The sequence below is a fragment of the Echiichthys vipera genome (assembly GCF_963691815.1).
Source record: "Echiichthys vipera genome assembly, chromosome: X".
Taxonomy (NCBI): Eukaryota; Metazoa; Chordata; class Actinopteri; order Perciformes; family Trachinidae; genus Echiichthys; species Echiichthys vipera.
The window spans coordinates 11,481,508-11,503,973 of record NC_139825.1 but is presented as its reverse complement, the minus strand read 5'-3'; the positions used below and the strand labels follow the sequence as shown (position 1 = coordinate 11,503,973).

At 40.1% G+C, this 22,466-nt stretch overlaps 1 protein-coding gene across 2 annotated transcripts in view; it reads left to right on the top strand.

The window, feature by feature from the left end:
• The first annotated feature begins 15,293 nt into the window (after positions 1 to 15,293).
• Positions 15,294 to 22,466, top strand: part of LOC310965707 (integrin alpha-5-like) — a 55,863-nt gene continuing 48,690 nt past the window's right edge. For both annotated transcript variants that reach the window (XM_083939444.1, XM_083939445.1), the window contains exon 1: positions 15,294 to 15,584. In XM_083939444.1, the coding sequence (XP_083795570.1) occupies positions 15,385 to 15,584 (200 nt within the window). In that variant the 5' untranslated portion in view covers positions 15,294 to 15,384. The remainder of the gene's footprint in view (positions 15,585 to 22,466) is intronic.

Genomic DNA, 22,466 nt, shown 5'->3' with positions numbered 1-22,466 from the left:
TGGGTTTCAAAAATCGTAGCTCAACCGACAGACAGAACAATGCTGCCTTAGCTAGAGTTAAAGACTAACAATTGGTCATTGGAGAGATTAAAGCCTTGTTCTCTGGACCATTCGATAAAGGGATTGGACTGATACTTTGCAGACACTGAAGACATCTACAGTGATCTAGTGTGAAAGAGTCTTTGTGAATTGTAGTAAGCTTGATGAATAGCAGTTTGCTAAACTAAACTGTTTTCAGCACAGTTGACAACAGCTTTCGATCAGCAGATGATATTTTCATTTGTCATGGAATTGTTTGTTCAAACTTTCTCACTTTCTCCTTATCGACCTCTATGTTGAGTGTCAGAGTTCATCTATCTACAGTTCCATGAAAACAAGCAAACTCCATCTTTTGCTGAAGATCACGTGGGATGATTGAAAACCTCAGAAAAACTAATAAACTTTAAGGTTAGATTGTTACTACCAGCTAGTATTTCTAAGTTCAATAATTAACTCAAAAGCCCAACACAGATTGGAACCTATTTTATTCTCTGACAGATATTACTACATAGAAAATGTTGAGGTAGAAAGATGCGGGTAACTTTGTGCCAATGATCTTGTCTCTCACAAGGTGATCAATGTGGTCTCTCCATTGTGGGAACAGTTCTTGAAAAGGTGCATCTCAATGTTATCAGTAACTTTGGCTGGGGTTGATGGCTTGGAGGCAGGATTAAAATTTGGAGCCAAAGCATGCCTGGGGTCTCTTCTGTTCCAGATGAGAACATACAAAGTCTCTCTTACTGGAGTAAACCTCATTCTGCACCATTCCTGCTTTATGAAGTCACCACAGTGACACAGGGACTTAGTGTAATACTGGCCAGACTTGGAATAAACTCCTCTTCGCCCATGATTCCAGGAAGAAGAATGAGATCAGTTTAAGTAGCAAAGTTAGAGTTTTGTTATGCGGTTCTCTTATGAAATAACATCTGGATATGAAGTTGTTTACAGCTTACATGGCCTCTGATTTACAGCTAAACCTCTTTCCTTAGTCCGGCTCAACAGATGTACAGTGCTGAGATAAAGCCACGTGCCTGAACTGGATGCATGTTGCCATTCTAAAAATACCTTGGCCAAACACAATCTCTGAACTAGCAATCTACATTTACCTAATCTAAATTTGCAGTTGCAGGACTAATTTGGGATTAACTAACTTGACTAGTGTAGCGATTTGTTCCACTTCACATGAGCTTCTGTGATAAACGTTTGTTACATTTCTGCAAGAACGACATACTGCTAGCAAATGGTTGGTGGTTTTAACAGGTCCAGTGAGCTAAAGTATAGGCAGGCTTCACCTCTAGGTCACTGACCATCAATTTATTCTTTAAGTAAACGTCTTTACACACAGTGGATATAATCTTAATATATCTTGTGGCGTTTTGCGGAGAATTTGCTATTTTAATGCAGGGCTTGACTACAAGTTCCCTCCAAACAATATTTTGCAGAGGTGAAGTCGCTGCATTCAGAGCTTATCCTCACAGAGACAATAAAGACAACAAATAATTGTTTTAAAGACATGCAAACATGCCAGATTTTTCTCTTATCCGGGAATGTATGTGTGGAGTAGCCAGATCATATCCAGCGCTAGACTAGGATGGTGCAAAGCAATGCTAGATTTTTCTTAATACAGTATTTACTACAATTATTAGCTCTTCTAACTTCCAGGGAGCCTTTTTTAAAACAATGTCTTTATTGGTTTTTTTAAGCGTACAACTGTCAGTGATACTATTACACTACAGTGAATCCTTTTCAAGATGATATCAGCACAACATTTCAGTTTGATGACAGCAGTGTAGGTTTTTATAATTCATAGAGGCTTTTTATCAAAAACAGAATAATGAAGTATTTATGTTTCACTTACTTTCTGAGCATACTCCACCCTTGAACTTCATCACTGTAGATTACCGGACACACTTTTCCGTGGAGTGTTTTACAGGCAACCTGTGGGAATACACACTGAAATATCCGGACAAGGGCAACCGCACACAAGTCTCTTCTTGTGATATAAATCAAACAGTAAATAAGCTATTTATAGAGTTGCTGCATCACTGAGAGGTTAATACTGAAAGTGATATTCACAGTGGAAGACTCTGGGCTGTGCTCCAATGTGAATATAATCTGTTATTACTTGTCTTTTTGTCAATGAGGGGCCTTTATCTAGGCAAGAACATCTCAGAGGCCTATTTCTTCTCCGCTGACCTTGTGCTGCTCTGCTTGTTTGCGGTGAGTTTTCCTTGTGGCTCCTCTGGGGAGTAGGCTCGTAGGTTACACAGGGCTAACTGCTGTATTAAGCACGAGCGCACTCACACTGTCCATCCGTACCATGCTCCGGGCTTTAGGGTACTTGCCCCCCCCCCTCCGTCTTCCCCCGCGGCCCAGGCCCATTTGTACTCACACTACCTGGACCGCTGTGAATGCTTCTGTCTGCCTATACGTCATCCCGCCGTAACACGTCACACACATTGATTGACGTCATTGCGAGCGTCACTTTGTTTACAAATCTTTCCATAGACCTCAGAGTTTTTGTGCGTCTTGTCCGACTGTTTTTTAATATTTTCATCTGACCAAATCTGCAGTAAACACTCCACCTCCGCATCACACCAATGTGAACCTTTCGGCACCATTGATTTAAAAATGTTTCTATGTCCGAACAGGCACACATAAAATTACGTCAGAATCGCCGTAGGCCTCATACTCGTACACGTGCGCACGCTCGTGCTCATACATGTGCAAACACGCCCTACAAAAGCCCACCTCTCCAAGCAAGCGGGCTGCAGCTAGGCGTGGTGCGGTTGCACTCACACTGTTCAAACGGACTAGACTTTACCCGTGGAACCTGTTTGGGCACGGTACGGATGGACAGTGTGAGTGCGCCCTTAGCGTTGGGCCATTAGGAAGTAGTGTTGTGTTGATGTGGTAGATGATAGATAAACTTGGGTAAGGTCCCCTGGAGAGCTATAGAGTTTCAACCACTGCTCGGTCACATTCCTCACCATCAGAATTTGCACTGCTATGTGTGTGCAAATGCATACATATCTAGTTATAACAGCTGTGAATGTATGAATACTTTCAGAAAAAATAGAAAAAAACACAGTCATATATCGTACAGTTGCACTGAGAAACAAAAACATTGCAGAAACACATGTATGAATAATGTGAAAACCCATGTGTCCTTTACACATCACTCCCTGTGGAAAAGAAGAGGAGAAATATTTAATCTTATTTTCTTCCTGTAAAAAAAATCTTTTTTCCCCTTCTTCAACATTCAGGAAGACTAGAGGTCAGGGAAAGGTCAGAGGTCATGCAACACTAAACCTCCTTGGAGCTGGCTTTGCTCAGCTACACTTCATCAGGGTGGAAGTTTGCTTATACAGGGGTTTGATCAGAGGTCCTTCAGTTTCCAACAGTATTCCAACCTACAACATCACCTTTCTGAGCACAGTGCATACATTCTGCTTTTTTAAAAGAATATCTGAATTCACAGTAATGAAGTCACTGAGTCTCACACAGAGCTGGGTCACATTACTTTGAAATGTTAACATCAGGTATTGAATACAAATTACATGACAAGTGACTGTATTATGGAAAGATGGTGAAGACTTCTTCTGAAATCTCTTTCTGAAATGGGACGGGATGTAGCCTGAAGACACCGGAGTGGAACTTCAGAGGTGGAGAGGTTTCTGTACTGTAGCTTTGTGTTCTCTAAACCATTTAATGTTTAAATTTGTTTAAATAATGTTTTGTTTTTGAACATTTCCAAATTGTGCCAACAATATGTAGAGCTCCAGCTTTCACAGACTAACGTTCCCTTTGGATGCAGGCAGAAGGTGGGGATAGTTGTGTTACAGATGGATCCTAATAACTCTGGATACACTGCACCTTACAGACCATCGGGTCTGCAGTTTGACTGGGAAACTACTGCCAGACAAAGAGGAGAAGACATCCGACCAAATCACATTTCATTTCCCAGGTCCTATGTTCACCGCTTCTGAAAAGGGTCCGTTTGATTATGTTGCAGTCCAGTTTATAGCGGCCAGGCAGCGCTTCACTCAGTACTGGACACAAGTTGTTTCCATTAGACACTTACACAGAAGTACATAGGGGAATAGGGTCCAGTTGAAAAATACAGAAATTCTCCATTAAGGCAGTCAAGCATTATCTGGGTAACATCACATTTATTCACTTTACATGGAACTAAAATTCATATTATGTTAAATCATGGTAGCCGACTGAGTTTTCTGTTTTTGAGTTCTAAAAAATCATAAATGATCTTTTAGGAGGAGTGGATCTGTACTCGTAGGCTCTGTTAAATGTAACAATATGTTAACAAAGGTTTTCCCCCCAGCAGTAGGAAATAGATGAGGACTTTATTTGCCTCTTCGTCAGTCATTTAAAGTCTTCACAATTCACTCACGTCTTCTGATAAATGTGATTATATAAAAAAACATGTTGCAAAAATTGCCTCGACGTGTTGACTGTTTCGAGACACTTTAGTTTATTTAACTTAGTTGACAAAAGAGCTGTTAAAGTTAAATATCAAAGTCTTTAGCCGTCTAATGCACTTTTTGTACCTGAGTGACATCTTTCAAATTAAATATGGTAATTTGATCTAATGTCAATGTAAACATAGTGATTATTGTAGCTTTAGGGGTTCCCTGTGGAGTTTTTGAACTCTTGTACCACCATTGAGATGTTTTTCAAGGTCCGTGTTTTGTTTATCTTGTGTGGGCACACATTTCTGTCAATGATTCTACAGTACACTCTGATTCACAGGTGGTGGTGACACACCAACATGTGCAACAGGGAGCCAAAAAGACAGGGAAGGAAAAAAGTTTGTTAATCCACTGACAATGATCTTTTTCCTGTCTCAGCTAGTTCATGATCGTAAAGTCATGATCCTGGGTATATGAACCTCTGGAAGCACACATTAGTAGCCATGTTGTTTTAATTGTGGTAATCCTGTGGCTTCCTGTGTGTAGGTGGCCTTGTCCATGTATGTGTCCGGAGGGAAGGGTGCTCTTCCCTTCATCTTTGGTGCTCCAGACAACATGCAGACACTGCTAGTAGGTGTGTGTTATGTCTCTTATCACCTTTACTCTGACATAATGCAGACAGTTATGTGTGTGTGTGTGTGTGTGTGTGTGTGTGTGTGTGTGTGTGTGTGTGTGTGTGTGTGTGTGTGTGTGTGTGTGTGTGTGTGTGTGTACTTTAAGCTTTTGCAGTTTCAGTGTGCTTCATTGTAGCTACAAACACGCTCTTTTTCCACAGTTTGGAGCCAAATTAATAAAGGTCACCCCTGTTCACTTTATCCTCTTTTCTGTCTTTGAAAAAAAGGTAAAACGGCACAGTGCACTCTGAGGTAAAGACTGATAAGTGATGTGATAACTGTCTTTGGTTTGTGGGTCAATGACGTCATCTTTAGCTCCACTGTGGACCCTCTGTGAGCTATCCTTCATACCAGTCAAAGCAAAGACCTGAGTCACCTTTTCCAATTTCCCAACTGTCCCAACAAGAGCGAAAATTGATGCTTGATTTGGACTAGGGAAAGTACTGTTTGTATCTGATAAGTTGTAATTCACAACCAGGGGTTTGAGTCATCAAGAAACAGCACTTAGATGGTGTTTTACTACTCTAATTTGACACATATTTTAGGATGTTGAGATAAAAGGCAGGAAGAGACGGTAGATGACAAGTGCCATAGAAAAAGAGACACAGTTTTCAGAAGTGAAGACGTAAAAAAAAAAAAAACATAACTGTAGCTTGTTGCACTATTGAGTTAATTAAGTTGTTTTTTAGTCAGACTCTTGGCATCAGAGGACCATTACAATGTTGCTGTTTCATTGCAGGCTGTAGTACATTCACTTTAAAGTTGAAAAAGATTTTTGGCCACTAGACAGTAGAACATGGTGTAAACACAACACTGACATAATATATCACCTCACATGTTAGCAGGCATATTTACACATCGAGCAGACACAGCACGATGTTTGCACTCATTTGGACTCATTTGTTTCAGGCCACCTGGCTGATGCAAGTCCAATAATCTCTCTCTTTTTATCTTTGTTTTGGCCATAACCAACTGCCAAGCAAATAGACGTTTAACAACTAAATGCTTCACAACTTGGCTATCTGTTAACTTTGTCTGGCTGCCTTTTGGTCCTGTGCATGTCATACAGTTGTTTATCAAATATTTTTGAAGAGAACGGCTGCCTTGTGTTCTTTTCTTTTGCATATTCTGATTGCTGTATGATGGTATTTATGCTACTGAGGCTGCGGCTGAGAGTTAAAGATAATATCTGTAAGATTTTCATTTAAGTTCCTATCTATCAAAGAGTGAGTTAAAAACAGTGGTGATTGATCATATGATCCACTAATGAAAGCACTTCTACTTTCCTCTTTTTCGAGTATTCCAATATCTGTGTGTCTGTGGTGACATTCCCTCTCTAAATGCAAATGTGCTATGTTCCGCAGGGGTTGGTCTGCCCCGCTTGTCATTGTCCGTTATGCTGCGTTCACTTGTACCTTGAAATTGGGAACTTCTGATTTCTGAAAAAAGTACAATGAAAGGGAACGTTGCAGTCTGAATTTTGAGTCAGGCTCACTGTGTATTCACATCGGGCGCGATGGAGGCGATTAAATCGCCCGGAACACGAGTATTGTGTTGTTTGCCACATTTTTGATCATCGCTTCATTACTTCATTGCTTCAAACACAGGTAGCAGCCGAGGCAGCTAGCTACTGGCTACTAGCTGCAGCTAAACCTCTGGCTCAGCCTACTCTGCTGTTATTCTAGTGCTAACCAGGGATCTGAATGCTTTTAAAAGAACAGAAATGAGCTCACAGATGAAGTTTGTGGCGCTTACAAGAGCCGTTGTGTTGTAATGAGATCAGGCTGATTTAACCTCTCTTTAAGGGCCGGTCCACACGAAGACGGGCACAACTTTAATATCGTTTTGGCCAACCATCCACACGCAGCCGGCGTTATCATAGCCTGAAAGCAGTATTTTTTGTAACCAGGTCCCCGAGTGGGAAGATTGTCCCCTGTGGGGAAACCGCATACTTTGTTAACAATGCCATCATCAGTTTTACAGTGAACTGTGGGGCTATTTTAATATTTTCATGAAATACTCTGCTAGATAAACTAACAACCAGCATCCAGCACATAAAGTCAGCCATTATTTGTTCATTTATGACTGTAACTCAATGTTGTATTATCAGGGCACACTGTACTGCCTCTATGTGAAAATCTGTTTTTACAGAGAGAAAACTCTCTTCGCCCAAGTTGTTGCCTTTGGCAGGTAACACATCTTAACATCTTCTCATTCTACTTACATCAAACAGACTGAATATAAAAAACGTACCTACACGTTGTTAATATCAGTTGAGCATTAAAAGTAAAACCTCAATCAAGTACTGTAAGTCGTAATCTTGGCTATAAAGTGTCTCATGTCCCGACCAACGCTGTGGTTTGAATCCTAAAAAGTCACTAAAATGAACGCAAACGTTATGGCCAAACAGAGTTTCAGTAATAATAAATGCTATTCAAAATGTGTTTTAAACTATAACATTTAAATTGATGAGGTATATGTTGTAGTACCTGAGTACGGAGTACTGTGAGTGCAGTCTGATGTGTTTCACAAAGACATCGCTGCAATGGGACATTACGGACCAGAACAATCCGTGGATGGCTTCATCACCATTCTCACCATTTGGGCTGACCGGGACTGCACCGAGAGCGGTAAGCGTAAAGGAGGGGGCTTGCCGTTCTAGTAAACAGCAGATGGTGTAATCCTGGTCATATCACCATTAAAGAACAGCTCTGTAGCCCGGATGCTGAACTGCTGACTGTTGGACTCCGTCCATTCCGTCTGCCTAGAGAGATCCCGCATGTCATCGCCATTGTTCTGTACCTCCCTCCCTCTGCCAACCTGATGTAGTTGCCGCTGAAATACGGCAATGTGTTACCGTGGCAACACCAGAAGCTAGAGTGAAGTTATCATCTTGATTTCTAATTGTTTTTATTATTTTATTACGTTACATAAATTTTTGATGAAACCTAAATGCAGTTTAATTCAGAGATTTGCTGTATAAATGTATTGAAATGTTGTAATTAAAATAGTTTGAGAGAACGCTTCCTGTCCAAGTGATGTCTTACGTGAGCCTGAGTTGTCAGTGAGAAACAGAGAGACGAGAGGAAAAGAAGGAGAGAGAAAAAGAGAGGAGAGAGGACTAGCTAGTACTGGCTAAGCAGGCGTACACGGTAAATATTCTGAATATTGAAACTTGTGTACCCATGTCAAGAAACTAGTCTGTGAAAATGATGTATGGAAAATGTGTTTTATTTTTTGTTACAGTTTTCACGGTGTCCCGTAACTTCGGTACGAAGCGTGAATCATTTAACCAGGGTAGATATACCCAGCATCTGCCTGTGGCATCATACACACCACCATCTCCAGACTCCAGACAAAACACCCCAATGCCCTCATCATCATGCCAGGAGACTTTAACCATGTCACCTTGGATAGAGTCTGACCTTCCCACAGTATGTGAGTTGTCCTACCAGAGAGGAGAGGACTCTGGACCTGATGTATGCTCACATTAAGGATGCATATGTAGCGGGTCCCGGCTAGGCTGTTGACAGATAGATAATCCTGACTGGAAACACAGGATAGCAATGAGTGAAACGGGACCACAACTGCTCATTCTCCAAGTCCTTTGGATTATATTTATTCTTACAAAAATCATATTAACCGTTTGACTGCAATCATAGAATATTCCTGTTATTTTGTTTGCATTAAAGCACTGGTATATTAACCACATTTGAATGACATTCATTTAAATGTATATGACTTACTTATTTTCCATGAAATAAATGTATCAAAATTTGTGTTAAACCAAAGATTTTCCCTTCAATCATATTGTCTATCATCAAGCATGTAATCCCTTCTCCTTTAAACACATATCATTCTCTATCCTCACATCAAAAGAGTAATAACTGTACATTCAGTACATTAAGTATTCACTTAATATAACAGAATGAGTCTATCTTGCAGGTTAACTATCTCACATATACACTGCATTAACACAAACAGAAATGATAAACATGGGTGGCCTATAGCTTGCTGCTTTAACCCGCAAACTCTTGAACTCTCGTACGCACACGCCTTTAACCAGAGCTGCAGCTGTAGCTGGTCTTAACCTGCACATTAGCATTAGCTTCAACATTTCGAAAAAAACACACTCTACACATTATAATAATTTCACACATAATAGCCCTCAAATTCCTATTTCAACTGATGTACCATATACACTTATTTTTATTTACTTATTACTTATTTTTAAGTACAGCATTACCCCACAAATGCTGAAGGAGCCAAAAGAAAACATTCAAAATGGCTGCGGCGTCGGCCGCCATTATGGCCACTACAATAGTCATGTACCGTGGCCCTTTAGTTGGTTTACACACTAAAGCTTTTAGCTTTGTGACCAAACATCACCAAGGATTCATATGAGCTTATAAACCTCTGAAGTTAGAGAAGAAGCTAATAACCAACCTGGAAACACAGGATAGTAATGAGTGAAACGGGCCCACAACTGCTCATTCTCCAAGTCCTTTGGATTATGAGCCTCACTTCCGCGATGCGCCGTAAAGAGTCCCAGTTGTGCTTCATGTAAGTGCTGCCACCCAGTGTCCGTTTTCCATAGTCATTGTGTGTTTCTCTTTCTTAGTCTTAATGAGCAGAGTAAAATAATGAAATAAGATGATGTAAGAGAAATAAACCAAAAAGTGACTCCAGAGGAATTGAAACAGAGCTGGTTTAAGTCATATTTATCAGAAAGATGTCAGTTTGTACATGTTAATGATAAATCCTCCATGCAAACTAAAGTTAGTCACGGAGTCCCACAGGGTTCTGTCCTTGGACCGATTCTATTCACCTTATAAATGCTTCCCTTAGGAAATACTATAAGGAAGCACTCCATCAAATTTTATTGTTATGCTGATGATACACTATTTTTCGATCAAACCAGACAAAACTGATCAGTTAGATAAACTTCAAATGTGCATTAAGGAAATAAAAAGCTGGATGACCTGCAATTTTCTGATGTTAAACTCAGATAAAACTGAAGTTATTGTACTTGGCCCCGAAGGCCTCCGAAACTCAATAACTAAAGATATTGTTACTCTGGATGATGTTGTGTTGTCCTCCAGCACCACAGTAAGGAATCTGGGTGTTATTTTTGATCAGGATCTGTCCTTCGATTCTCACATAAAATTAACAACAAGGACTGCATACTGCAACATTGTGTCTCAGAAGGATGCAGAAAAACTAGTGCATGCATTTGTTATTTCTAGGCTGGACTATTGCAACTCCTTATTATCAGGCTGCTCCAATAAGTCGGTTAAGAGTCTCCAGTTGGTCTAAATGCTGAAGCTCGTGTACTAACTAAAACAAACCGAAGAGAACATATTTCTCCTGTATTAGCTTTTTTTCCCTGGCTACCTGTAAAATCTAAAATTGAATTTAAAATCCTTCTCCTTACCTTCAAAGCTCTTACTGGCCAGGCTCCGTCGTATCTTTAAGAGCTCATAGTACCGTATTACCTGACTAGATAGCTGCGCTCTGAGAATGCAGGGCTACTTGTCGTTCCTAGAGTCTCCAAAAGTAGAAGGGGAGGCTCAGCCTTCAGCTACCAAGCTCCTCTCTTGTGGAACCAACTCCCAAGTGTTATTCGGGAGGCAGACAATGTCCCTATATTTAAGAGTAAACTTTAAACTTTCCTTTTTGATAAAGCTTACAGCTAGGGCTCACAAGCTCTCAGCTATGTTGCTGTTGTTATTCTTAAAGCTGCTTTTGTTCAGCTTAATGATGCTGCTATAAGCCTAGTCTGCAAGGGGAAATATTACCTTTCCTAATACTCTGATACTCTACTCTCCTCTCTATGTCATTCATGTCTCATCAATGCATGTTATTAATTCAACTTCCTTCCCGGAGTTGTTTGTGCTTTGTCATCTCGCAGGTCTCTGCTGATCGCGGTGGTGCCTACTGCCGTGGTCCTGTGGATCACTGCTGATGGTGGTAGTGCCTGCTGCCTTGGTCCTGTGTATCAGGTCCCTGCTGATGGTGGTGGTGCCTGCTGCCGTGGTCCTGTGTGCTAGTCTCTGCTGGTGCTGGTGGTGCCTGCTGCCCTGGTCCTGCGCGCACGTCTCCGCTGATGGTGGTGATGCCTGTTGCTGTGGTCCTGTGGTCCTGTGTGCAGGTCTCTGCCGATGGTGTTAGTGCCTGCTGCTGTGGACCTGTGTGTTGGTCTCTGCTGATCGTGGTGGTGCTTGCTGCCGTGGTCCTGTGTGCTGGTCCCTGCTGATGTTGGTGGTGCCTGCTGCCCTGGTCCTGTGTGCAGGTCTCTGCTGATCATGGTGGTGACTGCTGCCCTGGTCCTGTGTGCAGGTCTCTGCTGATCATGGTGGTGCCTGCTGCCGTGGTCCTGCATGATGCTTCCTGCTACTTCAATAACTATTAATCATTTATTCTGTCAATAGTTTTATAAATTATAAAATTTGTAGCCATTAAAACACCATCAGTGGTATGTCTTGCTGTATCGTAGCTGCTATTGCCCCTACTCATCATTGATCATTTTCGTCATAATTATTTTCATTTTCATGTTCTGTCACCCTGGATGTGTGTGTTCCTGCTGTTCTGCTATGCAGACTGCCATAACATGTTGGTCATGTTCACATTACTATAGATATTGTTATAGTTACTGTTACTCGCTGGAATCTCTGGAAGTGTGTCAGTCTCTCTGTCTTTTGTCTATCTTTGTGTTTCTCTCTTTCTCTCTCTTTCTCTTGCTCCCCAACCGGTCAAGACAGATGTCCGTCCTCCACAGAGCTGGGTCTGTCCGACGTTCCTCCCCTTTTAAAGGGAAGGCTTTCGTTGCCACCGTACTATACGGGGGAATTGTTGGGTCTATGCCTACTCTGTAAAGTGTCCTGAGATAACTTTTGTTATGATTTGGCACTATAAATAAAATTGAATTGAATCGAATTGAAACAATAATAATAGCTCAACAAAACAATTTTGTGAGTATCATACATACATCTCCTCTTCTCTCCTCCCTCTGGGCGGGTCAGATCATAACCTGGTTCCCCTCAAACCCTGCTAAGTTTCTCTGGTGAAGAGGAAGCCTACAACCACAAGGACTGTGAGGAGGTGGTCTGAGGAGGCTTATGAGACACTGCAGGGCTGCTTTGAAGTGACCGGATGGCCTGCACTTTGTGAGCCCCACAGGGAGGACATCCATGGGATCACTGGGTGCATCACAGACTACATCGATTTTTGTGGGGACTGCAATGTCCCAGCTCGGACTGTAACCTGCTACGCCAACAACAAACCCTGGATCACCAAGGACATTAAGGCCCTCCTGAAGGAAAAGAAAAGAATGTTCAGAGATGGCAACCGTGATGAGGTGAGGAGAGTGCAGGGGGTACTTAAACTTAAAATCAGGGAGGCTAAAGACAATTATAGGAGCTGAACGGAGTCTACAGTCATCTGGACAAGCCTGCGAGCACTGTGAGAGTTATGTTCTTTGACTTCTCCAGTGCATTCAAAACCATCCGTCTGGCTCTACTGGGTGAGAAGATGGCTGCGATGCAGGTGGAGGCCCCCATTGTGTCCTGGATTGTGGATCCCCACAGGGGACTGTCCTCTCTCCCTTTCTCTTCATCCTCTTCACCTCAGACTTCAACTATTGCACTAATTCCTGTTACCCTCAGAAGTTTTTGATGACTTAGCAATAGTTGGCTGCATTGAAAAGGGGGATGAAAGTGAATACAGGACTGTTGTGGGCAACTTTGTCACTTGGAGTGAATCATCTGCAGCTCATCGTGACTAAAACAAAGGAGCCTGTAGTGGATCTGAGGAGGGTAAAAACACCTGTGACCCCTGTCTCCATCCAGGGGGTCCCTGTACACAGTGTAGAGGAGTAGAAGTACCTAAGGGCGGCAGTAGCTCAGTCCATAGGTGACTTGGCTGGGAACCGGAAGGTCACCGATATATATATATTTATATACTGTTTTATATTTCTGTTTTTACAGATGTATGTTATCTGTATATTGTTTTTGTTGTTGAATATGTTGTTTGTATAACTGGGATTTGAAACAAAAACTATTTCCCCCTGGGATTATTAAAGTATTTCTGATTCTGATTCTGATATGCATCTGTCTATTTTTTCATGACCACATCATAGTTATATCAAATTTGATAATCAGGGATGACATGCACCTTTTTTTTCTGCTCTTGCATTATAACTTGCTGCTGTCAGAGTAATTAAACATTAAACAACTCTTTTTAAATAATCTTTGGGCTAATGTCCAGTTGAAGTCAGGAGTCAATGGTATTAGTTAAGGCCAAGATCCTCAGATGCCAAATCAAATCATCATGATTATTTAAATTATTTGTATAAACTGACACACTGTTACTTTGAATCTGAAACAAGTTATTTCAATGGTCTAAGAATATTCTATCAATATGTGTGATCATGAGCTGCTCTCTCTCAAAGCTAGAATAGTATATATGATACGTGGTGTAAAGTGTGATCCATAAACAATGGATGGGAGACAGATTACCCCCCCAGTTTTATTCCTAAATTAGCTTTATTCATTTGTGTTGTCAGTTGTGAAAGTGAAAATTTTCCCATTCTCAGCTGCGTGCTCTCATTGTCAACATACTGTATTTCACAATTTATTACTTTATAATTGATGAGTTTTAGCACTCTAGTTTTGGGATTTGGGAGAGGGATCTTCAGAATTTTGGACTGTAAACTACGAGAATAGCATGTACGGGATTTAAAATGGACATAAATACAGAAGCCCTAAAGGGTCATACGTACATACATTTTACTTCCGTTTTCCTGTGGTAATGAGATATTAATTTGAGATCTTGATAAAACAAAACGATAGTCTAGTCTATTAAATCATTGCAGGAAACATCATTCAGTGTATCAATGTCAGGCGAGCCGGAGAATATCGATCACCATCACACATCTCTTCAATCAAGCCCTTAAACAGGCTGAAATAACTTTATGCCTCTCTATTACAGATGATGTTCACATTAGTATGTGTCATCTAAGAAGAAAGTTAGTAAGGCCTCAGCTTTATCAGAGGTGTGAGTGAGCCTGATTCAATTCAATTCAATTCAATTCAATTCAACTTTATTTATAGTGCCAAATCATAACAAAAGTTATCTCAGGACACTTTACAGAGTAGGTATAGACCACACTCTGTGACCTATTTATGATTTACATAGACCCAACAATTCCTCCTGATGTCCTCATTAACTACATCGGTTTCAACATAAATACCAGTACAGGGAGGAATTTTACCATGTGCACATATAGTAAATATGCAGATTAAAGTTTTTACAATTTCATGACAGTAAACAACCAACTGAAATCATCTGTCAGTGTTGTCTATAGTGTTCTTCCAGATATGAGAAGTCTTTATAAGGCATGACATATCAGGTGTGATAGAAATCTCAGGCCTATCACGTTTATCTCATTATCTATCAAAGAAAAATCATCTTGTTATCACAATTTCGTTATCGTGGGAAAATAGAGGAAATAAAATGTATGTATGACCCTTTAATGCTTCGGTACATAAAGCAGTTATAATCAATATATTTCCAATAAAGGGTATGAAATGACAATGTGAAAACAATGTGTAATATAAAAAAGTGGCAGTGATGAACCGAACAGAGAATTGTTGTCATGAATGTGCAGCACTCCTCGGCTTTACTGAGCTTTCAGCTCATTGTTTTACTGTCCAGACCAACTTTAATGCCTTGGTTTACTCTCACCGCTCGTCGTTTTTGGCCACAACAAGCAGCTGTTTTCAGATCAGTTCAGTTTCCCAGTAAGCCCTCATCATGCTCAGTACCAGAGCACTGGCATATTGGGCTGTCATAAATAAATTCTCAAGAGGCTGTTTGATGATGAGTCAGTGATATTCTGTTGTAATTGTCTGTAGGTTATTCTTTGACATTAGTCCAATAATAGATACAGGTTTCTCCGTGATACGTGTGATTCTGTGTCTTGTGTTACAACAGTACCACAGTTTGGTTTTCTGCCTGGTAATATTTGAAGCTCCACCCCAAATGAGGTTGCAATCATTCCCCTCTCCTTCCCTCTCTTTCCCCCCTCTCTCTCCCTCTGCCTTTCTTTACATTTCGCTGTGCACTTTGGATCAATACAACAAGACCTGTTGGAGTTGAACGGATTATTCAGGATACCGATTTATGATAAGGAACAGCACGGATCGGCTATTCAATGAAAGAAGACACGCGCAAAAGAAGAGATGGGCAGTGTTCCTGGACTTTCACCTACCCAGTCATGGGGGAAATGTTGTCATTGCGCCGTGCTGGTTGTACCTGTAGTGGTGGTTTTGGTCCAGCTTTGCGCTGCTTTTAACTTGGACACGGACAAACGCGTTGTGTTCACAGGACCTCCGGGAAGTTATTTCGGATATTCAGTGGAGTTCTTCACAAATTCATCCAGGTAAAGTCTTTATGTAGCATCTCAAAGCCTGGTGTCCTCCTTCACCTTGGCAAGTCAGTGGAGAAAGTTTACAGCATTACAGCACTTCATCATAATCTACTATAGGGAGAATATAAATGAAAGAGTAAGTGACCTCCTCAGTGCTAGTGGTCTTATTTTGGTCTATACAGATGTGGTCCTTCATGGGATCACCATTGTTTGCACTCATACAGTCTTTGTGACTGTACATTACACAGTGACTTTACTTCCCCCCCCTCTCTTCTCGTGTCTTTATGATATTATACTAGGTCAGCTACATGCTACAGAGGTTGTGCCTGTGCTTCTTAGTCAGTTCTCGATTCATATTTACTGTATATAGGCCTATTGTAGTCTACATCTACAGTGCAGCCTTGGAGATTCTTATTAAATATATATATATATATATATATATATATATATATATAAATAAATAAAACACTCAGTGTTTTATGTAGTTAGCACTCACTTCAAACTCTTCTTGTTTGAATATGAATTTATCGCAATAGAAATGTTAAAGATTGAATATGAAGAATGAGCAGAACACCGCACACAACTTTCAAGAACACATTTTATACAACATTTTAATTTTTAATATTAGTCTGTTGAATACTTCATAATGATGATGGAAATAGGCTATGGGTAAAATTCACTTATATATGCATACATCTCGCTCAGTCTCTCTCCCTCTCTCCCTCCCTCCCTCACACACACACTCACACACACACACACCTACCTACACTTGCGCGCACACACACACAGATACACACACACCTACACTTGCGCGCACACACACACACAGATACACACACACCTACACTTGCGCGCGCACACACACACACACACACACACACACACACACACACACACACACACACACTGAATTCCAGCCCAAGTGTGATTGGAAACAGACACACGCGTCTGTATGTGATTGAGAGAGTAGGGGGTTATCCTACAGCAAAGTCAGAAATATGCTAATCTTGTTCTGAATATACTGTATACAGTATATATTATATATAGGCGTTTCTTTCTGTTGACAGATGAGAAACTGTGAGATAAGTCCAAGTTCAAACATGTCCTCCCTTTACACACAGCCTGTAAGTCGACCATCACCTGGTTTGGCTAATTGAGAAAACACTCTGGGCACACACACACACACACACACACACACACACACCCTCACACAGACACGCACACACACGCACACACACACACACACACACACACACACACACACACACACACACACACACACACACACACACACACACACATACACATACACATACACACACACACACACACACAGACACGCACACACACAGACACGCACACACACACACACACACAATAATCCATAAATAAATGGCTATGAATTGTGAAGGACTATCAACTGAGGCCGGTGGCTTTATGGTTCTCCATTAATTGGTTACACATAGACATTTTGTGCATCTCATCTATTACCATACTTTTATTCAGGACTTATTTATTCAGGACTTTTACTTTTATGCAGGACTTTTACCTGTCATAGATTTTTTCTCCCCTTTTTCTTAAGTAACTTTGACTTCTTCCACTATCCATCACTAACACCCTTGAAGGGTTTACAGAGTAAAGTCAATGTGGATTTAATGAATTCCAGTCACACTGATTTTCACAAAAAATGCATACTGGGGATATACCAGTAATATATTGATTTTACATTCCAGTATTTCATATTTCAATTTAAAAAAATGTTAATATTTTATAATATTTTGCTCATGTTTTAAGAAAGGACGTGTGGGCTACTTATTCTGGCTACCTGCATAGGATAAAAGTATTACAACTTAAGAACTAGGAGACATTTATACTGTTCACAGGCTACATTAAACTCTCCACTCTCTTTCAGTTAAAGCGAGACTATGTAACTTAGAAAAGAAGGACATTGTTCCTCTTCCTCTTACAGCCCTGGTCTGGTATGAAGCTATATTCCATGGCCAATGGAGGCTAACGTTAGCACACTTTAGATATATATTGCTGATTTTACTACTCTTCCCTACGGAAGCCCTAAAAAGTCATAGATTACATACATTTTATTTCCTCTGTTTTCTCATGATAATAAGATAATTAATTTGAGATCTGGAAAATCAGTGTATCAATGTCAGACGAGCCGGAGAATATCGATCACCATCACACATCTCTTCAATCAAGCCCTTAAACAGGCTGAAATAACTTTATGCCTCTCTATTACAGATGATGTTCACATTAGTATGTGTCATCTAAGAAGAAAGTTAGTAAGGCCTCAGCTTTATCAGAGGTGTGAGTGAGCCTGATATCATCATTAACTACAGTTTTTTTTGTTTTTTAAACAAACTTTATTGTCATCAATATCATATTACAACAAAATAAATACCAGTACAGGGAGGAATTTTACAATGTGCACATAAATATACACATTACAGTTTAATTTCATGACAGTAAATAACCAACTTAAATCATCTGTCAGTGTTGTCTATAGTGTTCTTCCAGATATGAGAAGTCCTTATGAGGCATGAGGGCATGACATCTCAGGCCTGTCAAGTTTCATTAATTATCTATCACATTAATTATCTCATTATCTCGGGAAAATGGAGGAAAATGATCTCGTAACCATGAGAAAACGGAGGTATTATCTTGTTATCCCAGGAAAACAGACGAAATAAAATGTAATGTATGACCGTTTCAGGCTTCCGTACTTCTCTACTTGTACTATTATGTTATGTTTTGCTATTTTCCATCTTCCCTTAATTGCACTTGTTGCCACAGTGACCAATTGTAATATTCTCACTTTAAAATAAACAAACTGTTAAAGCTAGCCAGCGGCCCTACTTAGCAAGTAACCATCAGTAATGCTAGGCTAACTGCAGCCACAGATATTTATAGCATCAATCAGATGTTGACACACCAAGTAATGTGCAAAGAATTTGAGTATTTTAAATTTGAACTTTTTTGCAATTTTGAACTTGACAACATTTAAGAGAAAAACTTATAAAATATGATGCTTTGCTTTTAATGTTAGCTGAAAGTAGCCATTAGTCTAGTTAGGACAGCATCACCTGGACTGATTACAAGGTAACATAATTTAACAATCTGAAAACAACCACTATTTCCATAATGAGTTCTTATTCATTTTGTTACTTGGAGTAGTTTTTTATTCCACAGTATTGGTATTGATTTTTTTTCCACCACTGGAATACATTGATGGCTATCTGATCAAATAGTACAGGAGGCTCACATTTAACATACTAACAAGCAGATTAAAACATAGAATAACCGATCACTTACTGATTAATAGTGTTAATGAGTTGAGTACATTTTGAGCACCACCAGTGTTAACATTAATATGATGCACATGAGTGCATCATAATTGTAATTCAATAACATACATTATTCTGAATGAGGACTTTAGGCTACTTTAAGTATAGTTTGATGCAAATACTTTTATACTTTTTTTTTGAATGGATGGCTTTCACTTGTAACAGAGTTTCTCTAAATTGTGATATTGCTACTTTGAGATTAAAATCAATGTTGCTTTAATGACTGTAGATGTTGTCCTGTGAGGAAATTGGTTAAGATTCTCTGTTTGCTTAACTGAGCTTCTGGCAGTTAGAGAGCATGATGTTGAGTCATTATTGGGATGCTGAATTTCACAGACTGATGCCCTATTTGCTTACAATAGTTTTACTTACACTTGACCAAATTCATGTGTTTTGACAGCTACTGTTGAACATATTCATATGAATTAATTCATGTTTTGTGGTGGGTAAACATCACAGCAGGAAAAGGATGACATAGATGTTTTCTTTCTGCTTTCTGCGGGCTGTCATGCATTCGGACAATTACCACACTGTTTGGCTGTAGGGCGCCTTGTTAAGAGTTGCTGCTGTTGCTCACCATGCCCTCTCTGTTTTCACTGTCTCAGCACACATGTCCAGTTTAAGTCAATAAGTCTTGTTTAGGGCACAGGCATCAAGTGTGATGGTAGAGATGGTTCAATAGTGTACATCAACAGTAAACTTGGCTCTAGCATACTTGCCAACCTTGAAACCCCCCAAAAATATGGAGCTTTAAAGACGTTTTCTGCGTTCTGGTGACTTTAAAACATTTAAAATAACAAAAAAACAAGTACATTGCACCATCATTTTTATGTCAAATACCATATTTAATCTTAAATTTTGCTTATTGTAGTTGAAAGTCTGCAGCACAGTCCTTGAGAGACATAGGTGTGGGCCGGTCCTGTGTAATTCAATTTACAGGAAAGAAGTGAGCAAAGAGTTGTCCATCCTCATTCTATTCTCTGTCACTACCTTCTGACCATACTGAACACCCTCTCTGAATATGCATTGCTGTGTGGTATGGATAAAAGTCATCAGTTTAGTCAGATTCCTGAAATTCCCATCTTTTGCCATGAAAGCCCAAACATTGTGAGATATCTGGGAGAATTTTAACAGCAGGACTAAAATGAGAGAGAGTAGTGAAAATCAGGAGGGTTGGCAAGTATGGGCTCTAGGCATGGCAATATTATTAGGCTGATTCACTGCTTTGGTCCAGACTGAAATATTGTGACAACAATTGGCTAAATTGCCATGACGTTATACATTCATGGTTCCTAGAGGATGAATCCTACTTTGGCAATCCTCTGACTTGACATTTGACATTTTGGATTCAGAGTTTGGACAGTAATGATAATATTGGATGGATTGCTCTGAAATTTGCTACAGATATGTCCCCCTAAGCTTGAATCCCCTGACTTTCCCTCTAGCGCCACCACCAGATAAGATTTTCTGTTTGTCCAGTAATCCCTCCAAAACTAACGACATTCCCAACAGCCTCACCTGTACTTGTGTTTAGTGCCAGCCTAATGTTAGTGTGCTACTACGCTAAACTAAGATGGTAAATATGTTACTGGATTTATGTCCCTACAGTCCTGTTTCCCAGCTCAATATCTACTAATATGATTAATTAAGGAGACCTTACAAAGGGGTTTACGTTCTCATGCTTTTCCCCTTGGGCAAATATTCAATGTTTCCCTGGGTCGAAATGTTGAAATCACCCATCTGCTGTACATCTTAAAGCCTACTGTTGTTATACTCATGAAATCTACACACCACTTCAGATTTGCTGGCAACACTGCTTTCTTGACCTTCGACATTTATATCTCCACAGTGACTCTACGGATTTTTACCATTCAAACTGCATTTGAAAGGGCAATCTCCTTTCATTATTTCCTTCAATATTAGGCCTGCTAAATATGCTGCCATTCTCATTGTGGGCATGTTAGCTCGCTGATGAGACCGATCCTACCCGAGGCCGTGCATGTTCAGCCCGAGCCCGGCCTGACCCGAAACATTAACAGAGTCAATTTCAATCCGATAATTTTTTTAATAAATGGTCCATTATGTCTGACGTTCTCAAATACAATTGGGAGTTGTTTGAACTGTAGAATGGAATTATTCAGAATGGAATTGATCAGAAAAGGATCTGAATGAAGACATGTGAACTGCACTAATGCACTGGACAAAGCCGGCACATACCTGTATGTCGTCACTGCCCACGACTTGTTTGAAATGCTTCCATACCTCAGACTTTCCCCCAGACTTGATAAAAGTTGTTTTTATTTCATTATTTACATCTCCAAGCCCCATGTTGAACTTTAGCTGCAAAGCACAGCAGCAGGCCTGTTGTGACACGGGCGAGTGGAGGAGACAGTGCAACATATGGCGTCTTTCTTTTTTTTACTTTGTGCAATTTTGTACACATTTGTTACATAGGCCTACTCTGCTAAATAAATATAGGCCTATAATAGTTCTGTTTATAGCATAGCTTTCCCCTCAGATTAGGCCAATAAAGCAATGATTAAAAAAACAAACAAAAACCCCCCCACAAGCTGGCCCAAGCATAGTGGTGGGAAATATAGGCCGGGTCGGGTCATGGTTGTGCTCGAATCTAAACTCTAAATGGGTCTCAGCTGTTGAAATCCAGAGACCTGATGTCAGTGGTACTACATGGCCACTCACAGTCACTGCTGCGTTGGGTTATATTGATAGTAGGAAAATATATAATTTGGTCAATTAAGCCAACATTGCACATTAAAATAAATAACTACAAGAACATGCACTAATTGGGTATTGTGTCAGATTACTCTGGGCCACCCACATATGTATGAGCTTAATGATTGTATTTACAATCCTAATCCAACATAACAGATATTTGGGTTGGGGAACTGGTTTATATAAGCATCATGTCCTGTTTATTATAACAACCTAGATAACATCTTGAGAGACCTGAACAGGGTTTGTTCCATGGACATGTTTTGTGTTTATCACTGAATGTAATTATATACCTCAGTGGTTCTTAGTGGTTCTTGTTTCATTGTAAGAAATTCAACCAAAGTCATTGTCCTTTCTTAAATAGTTGGATTGAAATACCGGCCTGAAAGGGTTAAACTATTCAGTATTTTAGAAAAATGAGTTCTAAATAATTTTCTTATGATGCATATGAATCGTCAAACTGAGTAAGACATACCATTAGAACATGACTTATTTCAAAATAATGTTGCTATGTAAATGCATCGACTGGAGCTCATAAATCCTTATGTAAAAATATATGTTGCATCTTTCACCTGGTCATGCCTCTTAGCCATTTCCGTGTTTGCAGATGTTCATGTAGAACGCGAGCTAAAGGAAAGGAATCCTTGTTTCAGGTCGCCACCTACTGACAACAAATAGTCAGCTTTATGTGTCAAACTTCGTTGTATTTTGGGGCTTGGGATTCTCGAAAACTCACCAAAACTAGCACACAGGTTAGAAGTGTGTGGCCAGCAGGCTCCATAGCGCCCCCAAACATACGCCA